General features: G+C 36.2%; 1 protein-coding gene across 1 annotated transcript; it reads right to left on the reverse strand.

Moving 5' to 3' along the window:
• Nucleotides 1-287: 287 nt before the first annotated feature.
• PPP1R42 (protein phosphatase 1 regulatory subunit 42) lies at nt 288-21,883 on the reverse strand. Its single transcript, XM_027748220.2, has 9 exons — nt 21,698-21,883; nt 20,333-20,533; nt 18,276-18,442; nt 17,699-17,837; nt 14,973-15,089; nt 9,884-10,001; nt 8,484-8,591; nt 7,126-7,277; nt 288-426 (listed from the first exon to the last, which is right to left on the reverse strand). Exons 2-9 carry the CDS (start codon nt 20,459-20,461, stop codon nt 388-390), a joined length of 969 nt encoding a protein of 322 aa, XP_027604021.1. The 5' UTR covers nt 20,462-20,533; nt 21,698-21,883; the 3' UTR covers nt 288-387.
• Nucleotides 21,884-24,248: the final 2,365 nt, after the last annotated feature.

Here is a 24,248-nt window from a genome sequence, read left to right on the forward strand (position 1 = left end):
CTGCTATGCACGTGCCTCTGTGCAATGGCTGAGTATCACATATGGAAAGAAGCAGCTACTAGGTAAGGCACTGCCTAAAACCAGCTCATTTTCTGAGGAAGTTTAAGAACTAGGCAATCAGTTTAACCTTGCACTTGCAGATGTTTTTTACATGCTTTTGATACAAAGTATTGCTTCTAAATAAATAACTAGTCCCCTTATTTTTCCAAATGTTCTTAGAAGGCAGTGTGAAGTTAAACATACTTAATTTTGTCTGGTTTTGAGGTTAAAAAGACACAGATAACATATCCATAGAGACACCAGTATCTTTCTTTGCAAACTTTGAGGGGAAAAAAATCCAGTAATGGCCAAATCTTCACATCCTTCATAACTTCTGGCTTTTAGAATTCAACTTGCTTCTGCCTTGACTTTCGATGCCTCCTCAACCTAAATCAGAAAGATCACAGAAGATAGATGAGATCTTCATATCAGAACCACACAAAAGCCCCCATTGCTCCTGTTGTCATTGGTGCTTCCTGAGACCACTCAACATTTCTACAAAATTTGCAAGCAGTGTTATGAAAAGCTGCTGATGAAACAAAAAGGCCTTTACCTATTGCAAGGTTATTGGCTGATGCAGTGAAAATCCTTTGTTGTTTTTTTTTTCCAGTGTCAAACCTGGGGCCAAGCTATTCTGAATTGACATAATCTGACCATCTGGGGCATTGTACATTCCTTTATTACAAAATTGACTGACTTTTTCCACAGACAAAAATGGTGATAGTTAGCATTTTTTCCACATAAGTTTGTATCAAATACTTACTGATAATTTTCAAGTTCCATAAAAAATAAAATCTTAGTATTAATCAAAGTAATTTCTCATATAAATGAAACCAGATAGGACTCGGGTTTTTATTCCAAAACATTTTTCTACAAACTAAGTGTAACTGATTATACCCAACTTTACTGGACATGTAATTAGTGATTACTTTGGGCAGTCTAATACATTAACTCTTCAAGAAAGGCTGAGCTTATTGCTTCAAATCTCTCTCTGAGTTAAAGTATTAGCCTGTTACATGGCTCATTTCACGACTGGCTTGGATTTACCTTGTTTTGATGCAGCACTTAATTCTGCTCAGAATTAAGAGAATAGAAAGATGTTGTCAGTCATTTCTGGCTGTATTTTCCCCCTTTCTGCCCCTATCTCAGAACTTTTGAATTGTGGGGCTTTTGTAGATTTATAAAAAGCTATATACACAGGCAGTCCTGTGTACTGCTTTATACCTGCATATATAAAGAAATAATACCACATTAAATTAACTTACACCTTGCACTGTTTTTAATGTAATAATTAAGAAAAATAGGATTTTTTCATTGGTTATGGTTCTAAAGTTCAAATGTGAACTTTAGATCAGTAACTCAAACACTGTGGGTATACACAGTGATTATAAAGCTTATGTATCTATCCATATATTCTGATTTTGATCAGAGAAGTACCAAGGGGAGGTGTTCAGGCGCTGATGCCCTAATTTTTTTTTCCTTTTGGTAATTCTAACACACCAACAGTACCATGGAAGCTCTAAAGCATCAGAATCTTTACTGGCAAGGCTTGGTCTTACACGTCCTGGGTTCTAGGAACAGTTTTCAGTAGAGAGAAATACTACCAACAGTAGATGATGATCGATTTAGGAATCACTAAGGCAAATCTGACATATCCAAGTGTTTGCAACTGGATGGGATGAATCTCAAGGTGATGGAAGTGAATTTGAGGAGCAATTAGTGACTGTAATGCTGTCCTCCAAAATGTAGCAGCTCACCTTGCTCACCTCAGGTTTATTAAAGCAGCTGCTCTCAACTTTTCAGACAAGGGAGTGTGCCCACACAACATGTGACAGAATACAGGAAGGCAAATATTGAAACAGTATTTATATCATTGCAGTAAATTAAGTTAGTGGAACTGACTTCACCTGAGCTACACTGAAATTATTACAGAAGTTATTTATATATCCCTATTCAAGCAGCAGTCTTTATTTTAGCCTCAAATTACTTTTTAAATCTCCCATGCAGGCATGTATTCTAAAAACCTGAAAATATAGCATTACTTCTTTGTTTATTTTCTTCATATGTGTGTTTTACAAATGTGATTTTTATAATTTTGTAAATTAGTTACACAATAAAAAGTGTGCAATGCTAATGCAGCAGACCAAAAACATTATGAAGTTTTGAAGATTTATCTCAACAGTAGTCTAAAAGTACTGACTTATACATATAAAGACCTAAGGATAGGAAAGAAATAAACACTTCATACTGAATGCTTCATTTATATAGTTAACTATTAGGGTGAACAAGTAACACCTGAAAAATAGATATGCAAAGATTTGAATCTACTTTTCATTTAACATCCTAAAATAGCATTTCATTCCTGATACAGTTTTGATGGAGCCAGTTACAAGATGCAATTCACTCTAAAATCGCTGAGTAGTCCTCTCTGCATTCTGTTTAAAATGTTAATGGACCTACATTTAGACTTGATGATCTTAAGGGGCCTTTTCTAATCTAAATTATTCTAAATATTCATGTATTTTATGTAGAAGGTTTCAAACAGAAAAAAACAGAAGGGTTTCAATGTTCTTGAAAGTGTATGAGAGCCTGCATACCCACATGTGCCCCAGTAATTTTTTGACCTATTGGCTGACAAGTCACATGTGCCATTTGGTCTTCTAAATGTCTAGGAAATAGCCCATATTTCCTGGAAGAAGGAGCCGTCTATTGCAAGCAAATGTGTTCCTGCCAGATTGCCAGTCAAGTGGCAATATATCAAGTGTATCTGATATATATGGTCAGCCAGACATGTAAGAGTATGTGTGGTCTATCTGCTCACCAGGAGATGTGTGCTCTCTCTCTGCATTTTGAAAAGCATTTATTCCTTTCAAGGGTGCAGGGGGTCTATCAATGCATGTCTTGTGTGTGTTTACGTCATTTTTCCTTCTCAGTTTTGGGCACAGCCAGCAGCATGGAGAACTGGAGCGGGCATGGGCATGGTCAAAAAGGGATGCCTTTTTTCACTGCTTTTAGGATGCTGAATGATGTGGCAGTGTTAAGTACCACAGATTTGGCATATATTAGAACTACTTTTTCTCTGTTGTTTTGTTAAATTACCACTACTGAAAGTTTACAATGCCATTTGTATATCATCTTGCATGTTTGTGGTAACAGAGTTATATTTTTCCTTGTATATGAACAGTATGAATGATCCTGGGCAGAATGGACATGGGTCCAGCATGTGGATACAAAACATGGATACGAAAATACCATGAAGATACACATTATTGTAATGTCAGTTATGGTCCTGTGAAAGCACTTATACTCACCTTTACAAGTAGTGCATATTCTCCAGAAAGAAAAGGAACCAACCAATTGGCTGAATTGCCTGCTGAGACCTTACATGAGTCACAGTAACCAGAAACTGCTAATACTTGACCTTATTCAAATGGCTCTGCTTCAGCAACACTATTTAATTTCAGAACTTCACTTTATCTCTTTATCCTTACACTTTATTAAGCATTGCAGCAACTCCTTCCATATCCTATGTCATGGCTGAATAATTCAACGGCAAGTAAATTCCTTACATTTCTCTTCCCCAGCCTTCATCACTAAATGCTGAATGATACTTTCTAGACCTCACCAAGGAGATGTTTACATTTTTCCTTCAACACTATCATCAATGAAAGGCAGTGAGATGGGCTGTAGGTGCTGGAAAAGGCACTCCATGTCCATTCAAAACACGCTCTAGGCTCTGCCAAAGCACTGCAGCTGGTATCTCCAAACATTTAATGCACCTAATTCTGAATACATTTGGAGTGCTTGTGGGATACTCAGCAGCTAAAAGGAGCTCCAGGGTGTGGAGCTAAAACTGCACTGGTTTGTATCTTAACTCTGTATTTCTTCTTTTCCTGAAGCCAAGGCTGAGGATACTTTTTATTTTTGAATTTTCAGATTTGCTGCAATTGATATTCAGTAAGAGAACAAGATTTATTTCCCCACTGCCCTCTCAAATGAGAAAACTATGTTCTGTAATGTGAAATAAGCATACAATTGTAAATCTTTTGAGTATACATCATTAAAATCTCAGTATCAGCCCTCCCCAAAAACCTGTCATATAACAGGCCTTAATAATTCTATTTATTATAATGCTGGTTAGATTCATCTAAACAAAAGCCCAGTATACACGCAGAACATGTACATAACATTGCTCACTGCAAGCTCCTTTCATCTGGACTAGAACTTGAACTATGCAGGATGTGTATGGTGGCAGCAGAGTGGCTTATGATTAGCTGACACAATCCAGTGTCATTACGTACTGACTATATAATTTAAAGATATTACCATACTGCTAATCACATAACATATGCTGGAGAGACAAAAGGTGACTTTCCCACCACATTTTGAGTTCTACGAATACTTACCACAATATTTAATTCCATGAGTAAAGAAATGCAGGCAGAAACTGCTGGTTACAGATTAAGTTTACAACATCAAAATTTCAACAACTTCTGTACTCTGGGAAAATTTATAATGGTGTATCTCACTGCAAGGTATTAGGTATCTTTAAAATAGTTAAGTGATTTGTTTTCTTTTAATTACTTCCTGCCAATATCCATAATTTTCTCTAAATGTTCAAAACTAACTTAAAATCCAATACTACTATTGTTTTTATATTATAAAAAAAGAAAGATTAATGACACATAATAACTGGCTTTTTTCATTGCTCAAGCGATATGCAATCCTCAGTGGATCTAAGATGTAGGTTAAAAAGGTATTTAATGCCTGTTTTTCAGTTGCCAAGGTCAAACATCACCTAGCATGTATAGGGAAAGAGGAAACATCTGTTCAAATAATTTATTTGACTAACATAGAGGATAAGATTAAAATTCACTGATTTCTTTGGTACAATACTGAATTTCAATTAAACAATACAGGTATTTGTTCAGTTTGACGAAATTTCCTTCCTTTACATATGGGCACATTTATGTATATCCCTAATTACTGAATCTGACAAGGGAATACTGTGATTTGTCATTTTTTCATACATGCATATACTCTGAGAATGAATATTTCTGTATTTTGAGGGTATTTTTTCCTCCCAAAAACATTCTAAAGAATTCACAAACCTTTAACTAACTCCCAAGACTTCTTGGTTTCCATGGAATTCCTCTGCTAACAAGATTAGAATACAGCTCAGGATCAGTGATTATACATGAAATTGTAAGGTACGGAAACCTTCAGCATCTAAGACAAAATTCTCACAAGTTTTTTGAAAATACTAAATGCATGTCATCTGACTGTAGTTTCTCCTAACCTTTCTGTGAATCAGACTAAATATTCTAGACTAACAGTTTAAAAAAAATCACTAGGATAGTTTAATTTGCAAATGGAAATTAATACAAATATAGACATTTTATTCCAATCAAGTATGAAAGATGCAATCTTTGCCTTTCTAGGGTCAAAAGGGTTTTCAACAGGACTGTGCTCCAACTTTTTAATATGGGGATAACTTTTGTCAAGCAAAGAAGCTCAACAACTGGACAGTTTTTCAACATTGTAAAGCAGAATCAGAATGATTTATCTCACAGGGGATAGCAGAAGGTCTTACACTGAAGAAAAGATGCTGTACAGACATGTTCCATCCTTTTTTAGGACTAAGGGGAATGGTACATGAAAAGCAGTTTTACTCAGTCTGGCCCAAAAGACTGGATGCTAATAAAGATGACATGCAAGCTGACAGAACACTAACCATGTGGATAAACTCATAATGGAATTAAAAAAACCCCACAAACATGTTTGTATGGCATGAGTATTAGTCTGTGCCCCTCTAAATCTCACAAGCCTGGACTATTCACTATAGTAGTACTAATAGTAGTACTAATTTGTGATAACTAGTGCATTGTTCCTGCAGTTCTTGTTTTTAAACTGCTCCACTGCTTTCTGAAGCAAGAAAAAAATTCAAGAATGGGCACATATATATGACAAGTTCAGTTTCTTTTCAGGTCAGAATGTATCCATTGCCATGTGAAGGACAAAAATGATCCTTTGAAAGAGAGCAGCTTTGTGATTTGTAATTCTTCTTCTTCCCTTCTTATTAAGGGAAAGGCAGTTATTTTTAATCAGAACAAATAATCAGAAGGAAGTAAACTGATGGAATGGAAAGTGGTAAGTTGTCAAGAATAAAATAGCATTAAATGTTGCTCAGTTAAATTGTCCAACATACTAATAAAGTCTAATTTGAATGTAAAATAGAACACTACATTTAGTAATTTAGTTACAAAAGAATACTTGCGTTGGTTACATTTATTTATTTATTTTATCTACAGCACTGCATAAATGATGATTTTTTTTGTTGTTGGCCAGTTCAGCTGGTAAATAATAAAACAGTTAGGTTAAAAATATAATTATAAATCTGGAAGGAGTGATATTAGATCCCAAATGCCAAATTAAACTATTACTACAGGTGAAACTGCAAATGCCTATGAGCAGATTTTATTCCCACCAACAGTTGCACTAGAGTGCACAAGGCTATGAGTAAAGAATACATATCATAAATTCTGAATTGTTTAAATTCATGTAGTGTCTAAACGTCTGTAAGGCACACACGTGAGTTTTTCTTTCTCGATTGTCTCCATGTTCTTGAGCTGATGCTACAGGAAAATGCTAATCAAATATATAATACACTGACACGTCTGTTAGAAGTAAGTTGTAATGATGAAAACTGATTGTTTCTCCTCTGCACAGGATCACCCTTCTCCAATAGTGCTGACACCTTAACTGTACTTCCAAGAATTAACTTCGATTGATATTAATCAAAATTAACTTGATATTATTTTACCTTTGTAGAAAAATAGTACAATCAAATGCATATGACAGAAATCAGTAACAATGAAGTTACTACTGTTAGCTAGTCTATGGATTTATAACCAGAAACTGAAATCTATTACCCTGTCTTTTAAAGAAATAAAGACAATAAATATAACACGGTTAAAAAAATTATTTCAGATTAAATTCTACCTTCCTGTACTCATTTTCCAACTGATTCAGCAAGAGCTGTACAAGCAATAACAGAAGTAAAAGGAAGATGTCTGAAGAACACACCTGAGCTTTCATCTGACTTTTTCTTTCACGGATTCTTGGCAGAGGTTTTCTTTCAATTTTGTGCTTCTGAGACAAAACTAAAAAATTTGGTTTTTCTTCCACAGAGTGACTGTGGTGAAAGGCAAGAGTAGGATGAGATGTTTCAGAATCAGCTGCAGGAAACAGAATAAAAAAAGGATTAATTTAATATGCCAGGTCAAACCATATCTATTTAATATTCAGTGTGATTGATCATAGGTTCCAATATATCTTGTTATAGAAAACAGTGTAATAAGCCTCAAGGTAAATTACTTTGCATTTGATAATTGAGAATGGAAAACTTTGTATGGAATCATGGAAGGTGCTGCAAACACTGATGAAGGTGAATATTAAAGCAGGTATTCCCATTCAGGTACAGTTATTTGAAAGGGAGTAAATTCAATTACATAGCATCTTTTTATATCAGTAGTTACTCAGATGATTATTTTAGAACCATTGCCATTCACATATGGCTTCCAAACACTGAGCAGATTACAATTATTTGGGGGCTGGGGCTGACAGGCAGTGTTTTCACTTCATGTCTTCAAAATAACATATTAGTTTATCTTCCAAAAGCAACAGTGTAACTGTCATCAATTTTATTTTATAATTATGGTCATTCAAACCATTTTGAGTAATTTGAAGTCTAATGTCTCTTTCCAAATTCTGCAAGATGGCAAGATATGCTACTAAGTCATTTATGTTTTAACATGCAGTCAACTCTGTAACAGCCACTACTACACCACAATTTTAAAAAAATCTCATTATACTTCAGGTTTTCCTTCGGTTTCAAAACTAATCTACTAATTGGTTTTCCCACTTCAAAAACATGTTGCTTTTAAGCCCCCAAAAGGGTTTAAGGTTTTTTTACCTCCCAAACATTTATTTTCTTCCCAAGTGTAAAACTTGTACTTCTGCTAGTCATGTATCTCGTGAAGCCCTTTCAAAGGACTGGCAATTTACACAGATCAAATAAGTATCAACAAATAGATTTTACAAGTCTGATGTATTTCATGCATGTTTTCTTTCAAATGCCCAACACTTTCTTTAAATATGGAAAGCAAACTTAAGTATTTACACACTCAAAATGTACTAGCTCCTCCCTTCCATAATTCTGGGAGATTGGGATGGAAAGAAAAAAAACAACACATGAATTAGTGCTAAAATTAAATTTATATTGGAAAAGTTCAATTTCTACTCCTGCGTTTTGGAGTCAGCACCGGTACAAGTCTCATTCTTAGTATATTTACTGTTAGCTGCTATTTTATTATTTCTATAATATTGTAAATAAGCATGAAGTAATTGATTAGTTTGCTTACAAAATTGCACATAGACTGTACCTTCATCTGTCATTCTCTCCTTGCTTTTTTTCCTGGCAGTTTTGGAGGCTTGCCAGTTCATTAAGAACTGTCTTTCCATTTCTTTAATTTCTTTCCCATCAAGGGATTCTGTCAAAGAGAAGTGAACGTTTTCTGTGATACAAAGTTAACTAAAGGGTTCTACAAAGCTGTATGTAACATGTACTGGTTCTATATATGCTCCCTTCAAATCTTTTTTTCTCTTTTTAGCATTCTGGTAAAGAAAAAAAATACCCAATACAGATTGATATTCATATTCAAGCTGCAAGAGTGAGTTAACACGTCTTAATTACAAAAGAAACATCTATTATTTTTATAACTTTCAAGGGAAATATATATATATATTTCAGATTTGGTTAACATGCAGCACCTTATAGAAAGTTCTGAAGAAAAGCTATGCTCTTGCACAAGATATAGATAAGACACAGAAACTCAGACTGAGAGGGAAACTACGTCTTAGCAATCACAGAGTCCTACTGCTCATGAAGACAGACACACAGATTTGGCTCTCTAAGGTTAACTTTACTCACTTAGGTGCCATCAGGTTTACACTCTGTGTTTCATTGGTTGCATCTGCATTTTTTGAGTCAGACCAAATGAAGTACCTCACATGTCCACAAATTTTGGTTGCATTAGAAGTGTCCTAAGGTACTGTTATTTTGATTGTGCAGATAGGCTTTTTCTTTTTCTTAATGGATGATATTTTGTACTCTTAGAAAAACCAAGTTCTATAATTACAACTTGAAAGATAATTGCCACCTTTATCCAAAAAAGTAAAAAAATTAGCAGATTTTTTTAACCTATTTCTACAGAATGAATATTCAGGTATAGAAGAATAAGTTTCTTCCTTTTATGCTAAAATTATATCAAAATAATAAAAATGTATATGGGATATATAAGGTTAAGATTAACAAATACACTCATAACATAAATGTAAATTGCTTTTAAGTTTAAGGACAAAAGTTATATAACAAATTCAAACACAGTAAGGTAGGATCTGTACAGCTGGCACTGTACAACAAACACCTAGGCAACTGCTACAGATTGATAGGGGAGTAGATTAAAATTGTCTTTGAAAATCAGTTTCACTACATCTGGAACACGAACACAAAAAAAGCCTTATTATCTTGTAACAATCTCACCAATCATCTATTGTAAAAAAAATTACTACCACTAATAGCAAAAGTCAAACAACATGGTTTGTGAAGTTGATTATATAAACGGTTTTAGCTTTGTACATAAATTAAAAATTTATCACTTGAAATAAATTTCTATAGCAGTAACTGTGTTTACATACATAGTGCAATTCAAGAACTATTAATGTATCAGTTGTTTTCTAAAAGAGTGGGGGTTATGGGTGGGCTATTGGTTTGATTTTTTACCTAAAGTTTGTGACTGTACTACAACCTTGTCCCTGTACTTTGGTTTTTGGCAGATGGGGTTTCCTCTAAGATCCATTCTGCGTAGCTTTGTCCATTTGTTTAACACAACCTTCAAATCCTGCAGTTGATATAACAACAAAACAAAATTCAATAGTAATGTGATTTGTTCAGCCAGGCCCAAATCCTGTACACAGAAATAATTTCAATGAAACTATTAATATGTATGAATATGCACATTAAGAATGTACATTTTCAAATAGTGTGGTACATAACATCCCCTGAATATATCATAATCACACAGAAGAAATGGTGATACAGTTGGAAGAAGCTGCATTTTTAAGGATACAGTTATGTCAGCTATGGAAAACGACCACTTCAATCCCTCTTATAAGCACCTAATGCCGAGGAATTACCAACCAAAAAATCTGTATGATATGTAATGTCTCTTAATGCATCCCTATGGTCTCACAGAGCCCTTAGAGTATCAGCGTGTGGAAGAATAAATACTTTATACAGATAAAGAACAGACTGGAAAAAAAAAAAAAGCTACAGTAAACTGCCTCTCTCTTTATATGTATGTATTTTACAGGAGAAACAGTAATCCCCCCTACATAACTGTGGGTGGTCAGTTACAGTACTGGCCCAAACAGTGAAATTTGTGAAATATACCCTTCTCCATCTGGCTTTCTGTCTGGTTACCCAAGGGCAGTATGACCTACTCTGTCTTTTAAATACAATAAATTCACATTAAAAGCATGCAAAGCTTAGCAGATTGGTCCCTTCTACTGAGATACCCTACTTTCTGAAATACTTTCTTTCCAAAATTTCATTTAACTGTCATTCTGGATAGGCTTTCCTTATATATGTGAAAAGGTTAAGGAGGTATTCAAAACAATCTGTATAAATACATGGAGAGAGAACTTTTGTTGCTGTAATAATTTAGAAAAATCTACAAATCATGCTATGACAGATTCTAAACTGCAAAGTGTGTAGAATTTTGCAGCTTGATGCCAATAATGAAGTACCTAGCAATGTAGGCATCTCTTAGTTCCTCCAAATCTAGAAAATTGCCTGGGTAATGCAAGCAGGGAGAATTCTGCTTTTGCAGGCTCTTCTCTCTTGGTAGAAAATCCTCCTAGGAAATTTCTATGGGTTATATAACATACGTTTAGAAAAAATCATATGGAAGAGAAAGTGGCAGTACAGACTCACACCTCCAAACCATTTAATTCTTGGTCTATCAATGATGATGGTGATATCGTCATATTGTTATTCAGTGATAATAATGTCTTTTTAGTAAAATAGAGAGCAAAAGTCTGGTTCTGTGAGGATCGAGATTGATAAAACAAAGCAAGAAACTCTGAGGACTGGTCTACATGAAGAAATGTTAATAATTCTCATAATGTTGAACAGTAAAGCTTAATCAGTACGCATCAGTACAGCAACATGATAACCCCTGTAGCTTAAGTGCTAACACTGAATCACAAACACAGTTTAGGAAAGAAGTATTTTAGGCTAGACTTATTAAAAAAGAAAAATAATTGAGCAAATGTATTTATTTATTCTTACCTGAGCCTTCATCATTATCATTGAAATCTGTAATGTGTTCTAGATTTCACTAGAAATAATTTTTTCAAGTAATAGTTTTGCAACACAAAGTTGTCTATTATTGAAACAAAATGTATACAGTTTAACTTTGATGAATGTATACAGAATCCTGAAGATTTTTGTTAGCTGTTACTTACTTGATAAATGACCCAGAACATGCTTACTCCAGTGTATGTTTATCTAAGAGTGCACTAATCCTGTGCTGAAATATGATTACCCTTTCGATACGCTCTAGTTGTTCATTGCCTTCCTGTCTCTAATAAAGTGCTTTCACATCCCAGCCTTTCAATAAGCTGTACTAAAGGGACCAGACACTCTTCTGGGCAGGCTCCGTTTGATAAATGATCATGTCATGCTATCACTTTGAGGTCTGCTACAAAATACTGACGAGCAAATTATATTCCAATGGGGAGGGAGGGAGAGGGGGAAGGGCAAGTGCCTGAGTAGGCAGCTGTAGTGCTGGCAATTTCTTACCAATTAACGATGGTCAGTTAAGAATTGGTATCTGACCAGTATGCTCCATTTTTTATCGGAAACGTCTAGTTCATCTGCCCCGATACATCTAGAGACAGCAATTTGTCACCATTTTGATTACCTGTCATAATCTATTTGAGAAAATCTATAATTTTTCTCTTGTTCCCGACTCAATTCTGAAGCGAATGAATTCATCTTTTGTGATATCCTCTTGTCATAATCAATACTGAGCAGAGGTTGAATAAATTAAAGACTTGTGAAATACAGATTTTTACAGGTATTTCTAGATGTATTTTCTCTATCTATCCAAACACACTAAATTAGTTCTCAAAACTAATTTAATTAATAAATAAATTATATTCTGGCTTTTTGCAAACAGGAATAGTTGTGGTTTTTTTTTTAATAGATATAGTGCTTTTAAAAAACTCCCTTAGTATTCCAACCCAAATACACTGCAGTCTAGAAGACCTGGGGATCCTGACTAAAGTGAAAAGGATAAATAAATCAAGTAGCAAGCAATAGAAAATAAAGAAATGCCAATTCTATTAAAATCAATTATGCTTTTTGCATGTGGTAGCTAGTCATAGTTATTTTGCATTAATTAAGAAAATTTACTTGATTTACTTCGGTCTACTGTTCAGACTGCATTACATAAACTTCAGTCATGTGAAACAAGGTCATATGCCCTGATGTCTGTTAGTTATGGTAATAAAGCCCTGAATTAGCTAGAAGCTTAAGCAATTGAATTTACTAGTCCTAATTTTCAACTACTCTGAAATCAAGTGGGCATAGTTGAAAAGCAAGAGAATATGGGTTTTCATAATAAAGTGAAAAAAGTGAGAAAAATGTTTAGATATAAAATAATTATACTAAATACACAAATGTGCAAAAAGTCTACATAAGAAGACTGCATTTTGTGCATTTCTTATGCCCTTCACATTTTCCTCCTTTAAAAAGACTCCATGTTATTCCTGCAGCCATCTACCTCTGCTGCACAGGTCCCTGCTGTTGACCAGCCCTACGCGGATACGGATGACTCCTCTACAGCTTCTCTTCCCACTGGGTGAAGCACAGCTGGGTACAGAGCTCTGACACTTCCCTGTCATGCAGCACTGCCATGATCTCTGATCAATGCCAGACATTCCCAGGGACGTTCTCAATGGCAGTGATGGGACAGCAGGAATGGGAAAACAGTGGACACAGAGCTTTTGGCATGAGAAACAGGTACACATCAGAGTTTTGATAACAGAGGGGCAAGAGGGAGGAGAGCGGAGGCAGCCTGTGTGGGAGTGAAAGAGCCTTTGCTCTGTGTGACAAGTTCAGCCCACAAAACCAATGAAGTGCATAGAACTGTACACCCCTCAAATCCTTTCAGCCTTCACAGTTGTAGAATAATGTAAGCCATGGAATCATGAAATTCAGGGTTGCAAAAATATTGAAACATACTCAGAATTTCCCTCAGCTATTTTTTTTGAACAGTCAGTGGCTGTATAAGATTGTTCTCTTGCTAGATGCCCACTGTGAGCTAAAGACTCTTACATTACACAGAGCTAAAACTGACTTTTTAAAAAATACTTTGCATGGCTTAATGCTTTTTTTCAACAGTTTGGTCTTTATTTCTTTAAGAATTTATATTAGTGATAAGTAGAGCCCACTCAAATGTGATCTCTTAAAACACAGTAATTGTTTTAATTAAAGCTGGATATCCACGTGCGTTACACTGTATGGAAAATACATTTGATATGTTCATTAGTTTTACAGGTCTGCAAACATATGAAAAGAAATATCCTCTCTGTTCCATATGTTTCAAAACTTGGAGATTGTTTAGAAAACACACAGGACAGTAATTTTGAAAATATACCAGAGCTTGATAGTGTAACTGACAGCAGCAGCAAACTCAAATGCTAACCACATAATTTTTCAAAAGCTGTGACCATATAACATAGAAATCTACATGTCTAGTTGATTTGGGCAAATTTAACTCTGATCTTCCTGATGATTAAATAATGAAATTTAATAATGATTAAATAATACATACACAGTTACTGAATAGTGCAGTCTTCTTGACCTCTCCTTATTCTGTTTCAGAGCACACCGTTTTTCCCTCTGAGATACTGAAAACACTCTCCAAACTGGCATCCTCATTCTTAAAATTAATTGGTTCTTTGCCTAAAACAATCTTCTTCTAAGATCATCACAACTGAAGTATATTTATTTATACAAAAGAAAGAGCCAATTAAAAATATTTGTAATATGTTTTATTTAGAAAGGGAATCCTTTTCAAAAGGGAAGCTTTGGAGAAACTGTCCATTTGAAAAAGCTTACTGTTATTTTGATATAACGTGGTTTTAATTACTCAGCAAAAACTTACACGAATTGTATTTTGACGTGAATTCAATCACAACTGCCAGCCAGAAACACAGGTTGAAATACAAAGCATTAATAGTTCTCTAGTAAAACAGATATGCACCATTCAACATTTAATATTAAAGTATAGAAAATAAAGTCCAAATAAAGTATATTGACCTAGATTATTTATAGGTTATGCACACCAAATACTGCAATCTCCTCATTAGTAAACAGAACTGCCAAATTCTGTTACATTCTGTTAAAAATATATTAAGCATTCTAAGAAGTAATACAAACAATTTTTTAAATAATTACTAACCAATGAAAGTTAACTTTTCTAAGGAAATAGACTGTAGAAATAGTAATGAAAGAGCTTATTTTAATCAAGGCTTTGTCTTCGTGATTTGGGTTACTATCTAAGCCAATTCATTTTAGTATTAATTAATAAAAATATAAATTTTGACATCCTACATTAATGCTTCTCCATTTTTAATCTCAATAAGATTTCTGGATGAGAAGAAACAGCTTCGCTTGACAAGTCAAAGATTCAGTAACAGCAGAAGTAAAATTTATTTTTACTCTTATATTTAGTGATAAAGATGAATGTGACTAATTTCTTATCACCCATACTTAATATAACAAAGATTTATTTTAATACCTTCATATGTTGAAGTCGATTGTCAACTGCTTTAAGATAAGAAAGATTTTCCAAAACTGCCAGATCCTCTAATTCATCAATGTTGTTATTGCTGATATTCAATACAGATAAAGATTTCTGAAGAAAGAAAAGCAGAAAAAGAAATATTTTTTTTAAGTCATGTGTGAGTCAAGTTGTACATTCTTACAGAAAAGTATTGTAAAGGATGAATAAGCATATGAAGCAGAAACATGCAAACACAACTATCAAATACCTCACAGAGTGTTTTATGTTGGCTATCTTGTTGTAAAATGCAAATTATTTTGGTTTTGAAGTCAAACCAAAGTAAGATTATTTCTCAATTATTTCAGGAATTCTCAGTAAATACTGAATGCTTGTTATACTTTAAACATGTTCAAATGGTTTCCAGAGTTCTGCAAGTGCTACTAACTCTATTTTTGAAGTATGAAACAGCCATGGAAATTGACTGCATTTTATAGAATTAATGGTTTGGGTGAAAGGGACCTTAAAGATCTGGTACAATCCCCCTGCCATAAGCAGAGCCACCTTCCACTAGATCAGGTTGCCCAGGGCCCCATCCAACTAGGCCTTGCATATTTCCAGTAATGGACCATCCACAACTTCTCTGGGCAACCTGTTCCAGTGCCTCACCACCCTCACAGTAAAGAATTTCTCCCTAATGTGTAATCTAAACCCGCCCTCAATCAGCTTAAGACCATTATCCTGTGTCCTATCACTACATGCCCTTGTAAAAAGCCCCTCTCCAGCTTTTCATAAGCCCCCTTCAGGTACTGGAAGGCTTCTACAAGGTGTCCCCAGATCCTTCTTGTCTCCAGGCTGAAGAACCCCAACTTTCTCAGCGTGTCTTCACAGTTGCCCAGCCCTCTGATCCTTTCTGTGGCTCTCCTCGGGACTTGCTCCAACAGGTCCATGTCCTTCTTATGTTGGGGGCCCCAAGACTGCAGATGAACTGCATAGAGCTGAAGCTTGTATCTGATGCCCACATAGTCTCATTTAACTGTTTTTCTTTCAGGCTTGATCCTACAAACCTTTGGGCATACATATCTCTGATCCTTAACTTTCTTTGGAACAATAGAGAGTCACATAATGCACTTTGCCTTTTGTAACAAGCAATAGTTACAGATATCTTTACATTTTAGATAAAAACAAAATGTGTTTCAGGTGTTTATCCCAGGACATATTAAATTAGGCTTCACATAAAAGAAAGAAGAAGTTTATACCTCTAGGAAATGAAAAGGGACACCTAATACAGTGAGTTTACAACTATACAAGGTATGGGACTTACCATTAGTTGGAAAATCTCTATTTCAGCAGCGTATACAGGAAAACAACCCCCTTCAAAAATCTGACCAAGATCTACACTGCAGACAGAAATTACCAGTATCATCCTGATACACCCAGTTCATAAACCTAACCTCCTCAGATTCATGACATTGTCATCATCAAAACATTTGCTTGTGGTACAAAGAGAGCTATATGGCCTCATGCTCTTGGCTCTTTCATCTCTGACAGCATTAAGAGCCAGAAAAAGACAGAAGAAGATGAAGTAAAAAGAGATGTCTTAAAAAGGGTCTAAACACTTAGCATTCAGAGGATAAAATAGAATTCTTCTACATTTAGCCTCCACAAAGATGTTACATGGTCAAGAATGCAAAGTGTTTCCTAGAAAACAAAACAAAACCCACACCAAAAGGCCTTAAGTAAAAGCCATAAAGAACAAAATGCAAGTGACTAGGCCAGGATGTTGAAAAACATGGATGAGTTTATTATAAATTATTATCCTGGGAGGATTATTGCTATATAATCCCCCTCTTCTTTGACAATTTCTCCAATATAGTACAAGTGCTCTCACAGTAATGGCTCATTTCTATGAAAGAAAAACTGCAATACATGTCTTGGATTACTTAATCTCAAAAGAGAAGAAATTAGAGCTAGGCCAAATGTTTATGATATACATGTGAACAAAAGAACTCACTTTTCAGTGAGTTCTTTATCTTCACAAAAAATGCTCATTGAGTACTGACTACACTTTGGGAAATAGAGCAAGAGGAATTTTTTTTTAGTATAGAACTACATCCATTAGCAACTAAAGCCTCCTCTTTAACCTCTTCAAGTGTACATTTTATGTTTTCTGAGCAACTAAGATATTGAAAGACAACTTCAAAAGCTGACTTTCCTGAAATCATGACATACCACAATATAGAAAAACTGCAGAACTAAAACAGAATGCTTTTGATGTGTTGTTCTTATTATCCAGGAAAAAAAAAGCTGTTTGCACTTTTTTTTTCTCCATTACATTCTCGAGAGGAATACAAAAGGCAGTAAATAAAATGTGTAACAATCAAATCGGAGAAATACCAACAAACTAATTCACTACAAACTAAATAGACTAAGAAAACTAAGAGTGATAAATTCCTACCCCTTTTTTAGTTTATTCACATTCTGTTGATATAGGGCATCTATATACTTCCTCATTTCCTCTCTATTTTTTCATTTTCATCCTTCATAATAAAAAAATGAAGAAGTAGAATCTGCTGGACCACTAGCTTTTATGAGAATTGGTGTGGGATCTCCTTGTTAGAACTTGAAAGAATGCCACCAATTGGCAGAAAAGGAAAACACGGAGTGATCAAGTCCTGATCAGTTCTTCTTAAAATACTGATCCACTGATTAATGGCTCACTGAAATTCTCAAAATGTACTTACTGCCAGGGACCTAAGAGATACCGGATCAAACAGAAGCTTTTCACCAAGAGGGAGATGTTGACTTTCAATATGTAGCTCCCTTATTTCTCCTATTTTATCCAAACCTTCTACTACAGTGATGTAATTGCCTCCCAAATACCTGCAGAATAAAACCCAAAATAGATTTAATACCCTTTGAAAGTAAGAGCAAACACAACACTTCAATATATTAAGAAAAATATTTTTAAAGTATTATTGAATAATATTTGGAAATTAGAAAAGGAAAGAACCTAGCATACGAGTAGAACATTCAGTTAACTGATCCAAGGGTTTTTTTAGCAGTTTTATCTCTTGCTATTATTATTATTATTATTGATCGAAAAAATAAAATCATTTAAATGCAAATATATATGTAAAGATGGTATGTCATTACTTACAACACAGAACACTTAATAAAAAAATAATAAGCAGTTACTTTTATTTGAAAAGCAGAATTTAAGAACTAAAAGGATCTTAACAGCTACATAATTTTTTAAAATTTCTTAGTGAAATAACTATTGTTTTTACTAGTAAAACAAATACATTATTTTCAACTTACAGTTTTTCAAGCTTTTTCAGTGATGAGAGATTTTCTATACTTGAAATACAATTGTTCTGAAGGTAAAGGTGTGTTATATTTGAAGCAAAGTCCAAGTTCTGGATTTGGCTGATTTGGTTATCATATAAATATAGAACCTTTAGATTTTTACAGAAAGAGAGGACACCCTGAAATAAACAATTACAAATTAATGCTACATAATGTTCACTCAATGCCTGCTTTGGGAAGCTTTTGATTGTTCTTATATTTAAGTTCTGTTGCACGATTTATAAATTTTCACCTTTAACAAACACTTTTAAACACTATTTTTCCTGGAAAAACTCAGTTAGTGTCAGCAATCATCAGCCTTAAGACTGAAATTTGTCATTACTATTCTGCCATACAGAAGCTGAGGACTACAGACATAATGAGCAGGTACACACATCCTGTGTGACTTCATTACCTTCCCTGCCTTCATAAGGTGGATTTCAGAAAAGCATAGTTGTTAGTGTAGTTGTCTCCATCAAACCTCATTGATGTAATGGAAACCAGTTCTTGGCAAAGGAATACTGATTTATACAAAAACCTTGTACTTCAATGTATTTTGGTATGTTTCTGAGCCTGAGTTTGCACTCAAATGTTGAGTGTCTTTGAATGTATTCCTATTAAACAACTAAAAGGTCACACCTTTTATGAAGGTTTCTGTAAAACTTCACTGTGGCATCTGATGAGCCAGTCCTCATCAAATGATCTGATCCAATTAGTAATTTGCTGTGGCTATCAACATTCCTAAGAGTGAGCTAAACAAACCCATTTGCTTGCAGGGATCTGTTCATACAGAACAAGTGATTTCCTCTTGACTGAAATCACACTTTTAAAGCAGAAATTCACGATACACAACAATGTAGTTGTTCAGGGTTCAGCAGTTTCAAAATGTACTCAGTATCTTGAGGCGATTTGAATTAACTCGGGACCTGTATAAATTTCCTATTATTAAACTCAGAGGAAGGAAGACTGGGTTGAGTTTGTAGGTTTAGTCTTTGAAAATGAAAAGTTCACGGGTTATTTTTTAAATGAGTAATCCCTAGGGAGCAATTTAAAAAAAAAAAAAGGCAGATTTTTAACCTGACTAATTTGAAAAAGCCACTACACCAGTCCAAATTTGTTAACCTCACTCAGGTTATATCCTGTTCCTGAATTTCCCTTTCCTTTCTCAGACTTCCTCTGAAATCTAAGGAATAAATCACAGATAGATTAAAAAGATTGTGCTATGAGTTAACAACTCTGTAAAATTCCCAAGACTACAAAAATAATGGTGTTAACAAAAATAAGTGTTGTGCTTAATAGTATGTAATATCATTACTGCTTTCTTTAACAGAAAATCTGATCTGCAAAATTACTAGTTCCTTACATCTTTTCTATTCTACAGATCATTTTTTTATAAAGGTAATCATCAATAAATAGGAATTGTACAAAATAATCAAAGTAGTAAATTGCTTCTTTTTTTTTTGTTTAAGAACTGCATATTTATATAATAGTTCTGTGAAATACTGCAAAAAATACTTCACTTTAACACTTCATCTCTCTTGTGTAATTGCTTTCGTGGATTTCTATTTTAATTAATTAATGGCAAAAACAGTGTACTGATAATATATATTTCTGCAGTTTCAAGTAAGTAAAATACTTCAGCAAGACTTGTCACATAAAGAAACAAGTGTCATGTTGATAATAAGAACCCCTGCAGACTGTTGGAGTTAGTCACTTTGATGTTTTACATTAAAAGTTACAGCTAAAAGTTTATTTTCACATTTCAAATGTCATGCATTTCATGTTTCAACATGTTACATATAAGTAGTGTTCCACACAGTAGGAGCACTGAATGCTGAAGCATGCTCCCAAACAGATGCATTATTAAAACCTAATTGAAAGCCAATAGAAGTGTTAAAACATACTATAGCTGTTATAAAACGGAAAATTGGCTTTGCTTTTTTGTCTCCCCAACTATAACCAACTCAGCATAACAGTAATTACAAAACATTTCAGTAGCCAGGTTAAAAGGAATGAAAAATAAATCTTACAATTGTGTCTATATTTTTATCTGACAAATTCAGATGAGTTATTTTTTGCAGATACTGTCCAAAGTTGTCTTCATTGCGACTCTTGTGACCAACATTTTTAGCAACGAGGTCCAGTGTTAGTCGAACCATAGTTCTGTAATAGGTCAAGCTGCTCTACCGCTTCTTCTAAGACGTGCTCTTATAAGTTGTTTTACAAAATGCCTTAAAAACAGAAAAGGAAGATGGTTTACTACTTGTATCCCAGATCTTCAACAAAGCTTACATGTGTACTTCAAATCTGATGTTTCCTCACCCATTCCCTTTTTGCTTACAGTGACACATTTATGTACGCACTTTGCTGCTGTAGAAATCTACCCCTTTTTTTGCTGGCAATTTTTCAAACTTTTGGTGGGTTAAAAAGCATTTAAAATACATTGTTATATTTGACTGGTTGTTTCAGTTTGCTTAAGTTTACTTAAGAAATATGTAAGTAGCTAATTAATGGAAGCTCATAACCTAATTATTTGTCAGAAAATACAAGACTCTCTATAGCAGGTTTTAAGGCTGTGAGAGGTGATATTATGCTACAATACTCTTTACACATCTGCACAGCACTTTAGTCATGCACACAACTGCACGTGCGTTTGTTCTACACAGTGAAAAACTGAGTTTTTCCACACTGTAAAGGCTCTTATAACAACAACAACTTTTTTTTTTTTTTCATATTTTGACTATGGTTCCAAGTGAGCTCATAAATCAGGGCATAGAGGAGAGAGAAGGCGGCAATATACTAATATTGAACTGGATGCAGAAACAGCCTGGGGATAAAAATACCCTAACAAATATAAGTTAATAACTCAGAAGAAAAACGTTGCCTTTTTAGCCAGTACATAATCCAATGTACATTATATATTTTCGCCAATACACGACACCCTACATCAGTGTATTAGAAGAACTGAGGAGACGGCAAAAAACATGCCAATCCCAAAAAGCATCCCAGTGCTAAACCTCACGCAGCCACATAAGCCAAGGGACGGAGAATCCTCCTTGCCAATATTACATTTAGAAGAAACTGAGGAAAAGCCGAGATTGAAGCTGCAAAGGCAGAAAAACTTCCTTGCTTACTAAACAAAGCTGAAGCTCAGCAGCTCCCCTTTATCCACGCGGGTTTTGCTTTTTACTTTTATTTTAAAAGGGGCTGAAGGAAAGCTGGAAGGACATTGTGAGGTTGCTTGGCTTTTTTACTGAGAAAGGTGTTTCTTTCTTGCTTTTTAAATAAAAAATACCTTTCAGAGCCCTTTCTTGGACCTCCTTCCAAACCCAGCAGTAACAACAGAGGGAAAGGCAGGCAGGTTTCCCTCCCTCGGTCCCCCAGCTCCTGCCTACCTACAGCCATGCGATTTCACACCGCTCTCCCCGTCCCGTCCCCACCACCAAGCGCCTCCCAGCTCGGCCGGCGGGAAGGCGGCCTTGATGGCAGGTGTGGGACGGGATCTCCTCCAGCCGTCCGTCCCAGGAGGAAACGCTCCCGGCCTGGGACGGCGGCAGGCGGAGGAGCGCGAGCCGCTGGCCCCTGGTTGCCACGACAACCGCACGCCAACGGCCGAGGGGGCGGGGCGCTCCCCCCAACGGCCGCGGCGCGCGCCCTCCCTGCCCAATCAGCGCCGACAAGAGGGAGCAGGGGCGGAGTTTTTTGCGCCTGCGCAGTCGACGCCCTCGGGCCGGTGGTTTTCTGTGGTGGCCGTGAACGTAGAACCGCGGAGTATCCCGAGTTGGAAGGGAGCCACAAGGATCATCAAAGCTCAGCTCCCGGCGCTGCGCAGGACACACCAAGAATCCCACCATGTGCCTGAGAGCATTGTCCAAACGCTTCTTGAGCTCTGTCAGGCTTGGTTCCGTGACCACTTCCCTGGGGAGCCTGTTCTAGTACCCAACCACCCTCTCTGGATGAAGAACCTTTACTGACCTAAAACTCACCTGACACAACTTCATGCCATTCCCTCTGGTCCTGTCATCGCCAGAGAGAGAGATCAGTGCCTGCCTCTCTGCTTCCCCTTGCAAGGAAGCTGTAGGCTCTTAGGAGGTCTCCTCTCAGTTTCCTCCAAGCTAAACAAGTGACCTCAGCTGCTCCTCATAAGGCTTCCCCTCCAGACCCTTCATCCTCACGGCCCTCCTTTGGATGCTATCTAACAGCTTCATGTCTTTTTTATATTGTGGTGCCCAAGCCTGCACGCAGTACTCTAGCAAAATGTGAAATATGTAAGAATTTTCTTAAGAAAGAATGTTTTTTGATGTTTGATATTTGTATACTTTCAAGCCTAATCAACAAGAAGGGAGATTTAATCTGTGAAACGGCAGCTAACAAGCAAGCTCTAAGTGATGTCTATGTGTTAGAAAAACAGATTACTTGTTGGTAGAATTAGCTTGTTAAAGTTTAGGGCTTGACATGCTTCAGTGATCTCATACCTAGAGGGAGGTTAACAAGACTTGAAAAAAAGGATGTCCAATGATAGTGGATGCAAAGAATGCAGAATTTATGAGCCATGAAGACATCTGGTCGAACTCCCAAGATAAGGAAGAAACTAATAAACCCAGCTCAGCAATTGTGCTGAAATCAGTTCCAACTGGGTAAAAGATAATTCCGACAGGAGGAGGTCCACAACCACTGACTCAGAGACCACTGACCCAAGAAGCCTACCGACCCAAAAGAAGGGAAAAACTGGTCATGCGGACTTACTAGCATGAAAAGTGAGAGAATCATTAACTAGTAGATGACAGAACTAATTAATAAGAGAATTTTGTAACTTGTACCCAAAAAACAGTAATTCCTTTGTTTGCTAAAACGTATGACTAGTAAAAAGTTTTGATAGTTCATGTGCTTGATTTGTGGAATTCCACTGGGCATCCAGGCTTGGGCAACTCTGAATAAATAATCAATGTCTCTCTTCAATGTGTAATTATTGACTTGTTGCATACCAGGTGACAAATCAGAATTTTGTGGACAACAGCACTCGAGGTGAGGCTGCACCAGTATGGAGCAGAGTGGGACAATCTCCCTTGACCAGCTGGTGATGCTTTGCCTGATGCCCCCCAGGGCATAGTTGGTCCTCCTGGCTGCCAGAGCACTGCTGACTCATATTCCTCTTGCCCTTGACCAGGACCCCCAGGGCCTTTTCTGTGGAGCTGCTGTGCAGCCTCTCACTCACCAGTCTGTACATACATCCAGGGTTGCCCCATCCCAGGTGCAGAATCTGGCACTTGCTCTTGTTAAACTTCATGCAGTTGGTGATTGCCCATCTCTCTAATTTGTTGAAGTCTCTCTGCAGGGCCTCCTTGCCTTCGATGGAGTCAACAGCTTCTCCTGGTTTTGTATTGTCTTGCAAACCTGTTCCCCTGGTTGTGTACCCTTGTGTGCCCACAGTGGTAGCCCGGGCAGGGCACTGCCTGTTGCTTCTTGCCCTGCAGTCAGGAGCCTGGCTGTGCCTGAGACAGAAGAGCGTTGCTGTGCCACAGGCTGGGGGCACAGGCTTGCCCTGCAGGGAGGGCAGCCCCTCACTGGGCTGGAGTCTGTCAGGCCACCTGAGCAGTCTGTAGGCAAGGAATTCTAGTGGAAGGTGTCCCTGCCCATGGCAGAGTGGGTTGGAACTAGTTGATCTTTAAGGTCACTTCCAACCCAAACCATTGTAGGATTCTAGGCTTCTAGGATTCTATGAATTTCCTGGAAGAAAACTTTGAAACCTTCTAATGCAAATTTTCTTTGAACAACTTCCCCCTTTCCTCGCTACAAAGAGCTCATTATCTTATTAATGTCTTAATGATGCTATGTGTTTTTAAATTTTCTTTAGAAGGTTTTACATCTGGTGTTGCCCTTCTTCCTGCGTGCCAGGCCTTTCTTTTGCAAATATGAATTACTGGCAAAACCAAAATAATTTCCCTC

Source organism: Pipra filicauda, unplaced genomic scaffold (assembly GCF_003945595.2).
Source record: "Pipra filicauda isolate LSUMZ 115617 unplaced genomic scaffold, ASM394559v2 scaffold138_size1969278_pilon, whole genome shotgun sequence".
Lineage (NCBI taxonomy): Eukaryota > Metazoa > Chordata > Aves > Passeriformes > Pipridae > Pipra > Pipra filicauda.

Bases quoted from the DNA above. Each gene is read 5' to 3' on its own strand.
- PPP1R42 (XM_027748220.2), bottom strand. From the start codon at position 20,461: ATGGTTCGACTAACACTGGACCTCGTTGCTAAAAATGTTGGTCACAAG. The intron at 18,443-20,332 runs GTAAGATTTATT...TGTTTATTTCAG, and splicing joins ATAAAAATATAGACACAATT to GGTGTCCTCTCTTTCTGTAA. The intron at 427-7,125 runs GTGTGTTCTTCA...TTTCTGATTTAG, and splicing joins AAAGTCAGATGAAAGCTCAG to GTTGAGGAGGCATCGAAAGT.